Source organism: Gracilinanus agilis, chromosome 6, assembly GCF_016433145.1.
Source record: "Gracilinanus agilis isolate LMUSP501 chromosome 6, AgileGrace, whole genome shotgun sequence".
Classification (NCBI taxonomy): domain Eukaryota; kingdom Metazoa; phylum Chordata; class Mammalia; order Didelphimorphia; family Didelphidae; genus Gracilinanus; species Gracilinanus agilis.
In genome coordinates, this window is record NC_058135.1 from 294,006,951 (window position 1) to 294,010,455 (window position 3,505).

The window sequence follows — 3,505 nt, forward strand, 5'->3', positions numbered from 1 at the left end:
CTTCCTTCCTTCCTTCCTTCCTTCCTTCCTTCCTTCCTTCCTTTCTTTCTTTCTTTCTTTCTTTCTTTTTTTCTCTTTCTTTTCTTTCTTTCTTTCTTTCTTTCTTTCTTTCTTTCTTTCTTTCTTTCTTTCTTTCTTTCTAAACCCTCACCTTCCATCTTGGAGTCAATACTGACTCCAAGGCAGAAGAGTGGTAAGGGTGGGCAATGGGGGTCAAGTGACTTGCCCAGGGTCACACAGCTGGGAAGTGGCTGAGGCCAGATTTGAACCCAGGACCTCCCATCTCTAGGCCTGGCTCTCCATCCACTGAGCTGCCCAGCTGCCCCCAAAGGAATCATTTCTTGAGGGGACGCCTTCCACGTGGGAGAGAACGAAGCCCCTGTTCCCTGGGGGGCCAGCTCTGGGCATTCCTCAGGCATCCCAAAAAGTGGTTTGGGACCCCTGAGGTGGGTTCCAGCAAAGGAGGCCACCCTGAGCCCTGCAGGGAAAGGAGGGGGACCCCCAGAGGGGCCAGGGCCCTCTCCTGCATTCAGCAATCTTGACTCCCTGCCAAGCCTTTGGGAATGCCAAGTGGGGGCGGCATTCGAAGCCTGAAAGGTGGAGGCTTCCATATAGCTTTTTCTTGCTTGACCCGAATGGAGGGCTTTGCCCCGGCGCCCGCCTGGGCCGTCGTGAGGCCTGTGACCTCCAGCGTCCCTCCTCGCCTTCTGGGGGTGACGCGTGTCCCCCGCCCTGCAGGCGCTTCGCCCCAGTGCCCGCTCGGAGAGAGCAGGGGCGCCCCGAAAGCCTTTTCCTCCTCTGGCCCCAGGCCAGAGGGCTGCTGGTGAGCGGCTCCTGCTCCTGCCCGGCGTGCCTGGGCGGACGTTTTTCCGGGGGTTATAAATAGCCGCAGCGGCTCTCCCGGGAGGCGGCAGCTTCTCTGCCTCCGAGGCCGGCCCGCATCTGGGCAGTTTCTCGGGCGGAATGTGGGCGCTCGAGGGGCTGAAGGACAGGAAAAGCCACCCTTCCCGGGGGAGGCTTTTTCCCACCCTGGGGTGGTGGGTGTGGAAACAGGTGCCGAAGGTCCCTCCGCCCAGGCAGCGCGGCCTCCCCGCCGCACCTCGGACCTTCCGAGGCCTCCACCACCAGGCCCTCCGGCCACTGCCCACAGGCTCGTCCTGCCCCGCAGCTTTGGCTCCCGGGAAGGCGCTCGGGGCAGTGAGGGCCCCTTCCTAACCTCTGTTCTCCTTCCAGCTCCTGTGCGAGGAGTGGGCCACCTACGGGGCCTTCTACAAGTACCAGCCCATCGACCTGGTCAGGTGAGTGACCGCGCCCTCGGCCGGCCTCGCCCCTCCAGCCAGAAGCCCCAGGAAGCGGGCCGGGGTCCCTTAGGGCCGGCCCACCCCCTCCCCATTAGACCTGACTTCCAAAGCTGTCCCGGGCCAGGCAGCCTGTGGGAACCTGGGGGAGGTCGTGGCCTGCCTCCCTTTCTCTGGCTCTGCCACGTCGCCTGAGGTGACTCGGGGCGGCCCTCAGAGGGGGGACTCTCCATTTCAAGGTAGACGACGGCCTTAAAGGAAAGCCCCCCTCCGAGGGAAGAATCCCACCCAGAGGCCATCCGCCCCTTCCGGCCTCTTGACGGCCCCCGTCAGATTGTCCAGGCCTTGTTGTCACTTCCTTAGCTCGTCTCTGAGGGGGCCCCGAGGACGGGGGGCCCAGTGCCCACTGGACAGCAGGAGGAGGGAGCCGCCGGGAAGGGGGGCCTAGCCAGCTCTCTCCTCTCGGCCTTCTGGGCAAAGCATCCTTCTCAGGAGAAGGAACGGAGGGGAGGAGGATGGGGACAGCCATCTCGGAGAGCCAGAAGCCCTCCCGTGTGTCGGCGTTCGGCCCCCCAAATTCCTTTCCAGGGATTCAGGGTGAACTCGAGAAAAGCAGAGGGGGAGGGAGGGAGAAGAGAGGCCGGGAGGAGTGAGAACGAGAAGCGGGAAGGAAGAGAGAGAGAGAGAGGGGGAAGGAGAAATGAGGGAGAGGAAGGAGACCGAGGGAGGAGCAGAGGAGGAGGGAGAGAGGGAGGCTGGGGTGGGGGAGGCCTGCAGCGGCCCGTCCTCAGCCATTGCAGTGATACCCGGCAGATGAATTCATCCGGGCCGGAGGCAGCCTTCAAGTCACTTTGGGCAGCATTTCTGCCATTTTTATTTATGATTTATTTCCTTTGCTTGCAGGAAGTATTTCGGAGAGAAGGTTGGCCTCTACTTTGCCTGGCTGGGCGTGTACACGCAAATGCTCATTCCGGCCTCCATCGTGGGCATCATCGTGTTTCTCTACGGATGTCTCACTGTTGATGAAAACATACCCAGGTATGCCTTCGGTTCTGGATTCAAATGTGGCCTCAGACCCTTCCTAGCTGTGTGACCCTGGGCAAGTCCCTTCACCCTCACTGCGTGGCCCTCACCGCTCTTCTGCCTGGAACCAGGACACAGGATTGACTCTCAGATGGAAATTGTGTTTAAATATGGCATTCAAATAGACCCTGACATGCTCCCTCATTTGAGAAAGACTCAGCTGAAAGTCTAAGCACCCAGTTTCAATTCCTGGGCTGGGTGACCTGGGCCAAGTGCCCTCCCCGGACCTGAATTTCCTCCCCTCTAAACTGAGATTGGGCCAGACACGTCTCAGCTCCCTCTCCGCAGTGTAAGTCCTAGAACCTCCCCCAAATGGCCCAGGGGCACCTCATCCCTCCCGAGGAAAAGGGGGGCCGAGGAAGCCTACGAGGAGCTCCGGGCGCACACCGAGAGGAAGCGAGTTATTCCTGGCCACTCGGCCGTCGTGATAAATATGGCTGTCAGGCGGGAGACAGAAGATCGAGTGCGGCACCTATTTTCATCTTTCTATAATTCTCTTTTGGAATCGGGTGCCGGGAATTGGCTGCCTCCCAGCAACGTTAGGGAGCAGGACGAGGAGCTTCCCAAAGCCCCGGGCCTGCTGGACGTGGCACCGAGCACGTCTTCTGCCCCTCGCCTGCCCCTCGCCCGCCAGCCTAGTCTTGGGGAAACCTTGCAGAAACAGTGCTGGCTGCTGAGCACGGCTGAGCTCTCACACATGGAGTCGGGGTGGCTCTTCTCCATTCAAAAAAGGCAAAGGGGCAGCTGGGTAGCTCAGTGGATGGAGAGCCAGGCCTAGAGACAGGAGGTCCTGGGTTCAAATCTGTCCTCAGACACTTCCCAGCTGGGTGACCCTGGGCAAGTCACTTGACCCCCATTGCCCACCCTGACCGCTCTTCCACCAGGGAGCCAATACACAGAAGTTAAGGGTTTAAAAATAGATAGATAGATAGATAGATAGATGGATGGATGGATGGATGGATAGATAGATAAAATCACAAAAAAGGCAAAGCTCAAAGGCAGGAGACCCAAAAGATGGCTCCAGACCTCCTGCTTGGCCGTTTGGCCAGATCTCACACCTGTCCGAACATAAAATAGTCTTTGAGATCATGGCGTCCCATCTCTGTTTTACAAATGGGGAAACT

The 3,505-nt window shown here is 59.2% G+C and overlaps 1 protein-coding gene across 1 annotated transcript in view; it reads left to right on the forward strand.

The window, feature by feature from the left end:
• The window catches only part of ANO1 (anoctamin 1), a 91,836-nt gene that overhangs the window by 42,496 nt on the left and 45,835 nt on the right, over positions 1 to 3,505 (forward strand). Inside the window, exons 10-11 of the mRNA XM_044682062.1 lie at positions 1,234 to 1,298; positions 2,202 to 2,336. Coding sequence (XP_044537997.1) covers positions 1,234 to 1,298; positions 2,202 to 2,336 — 200 coding nt within the window. The remainder of the gene's footprint in view (positions 1 to 1,233; positions 1,299 to 2,201; positions 2,337 to 3,505) is intronic.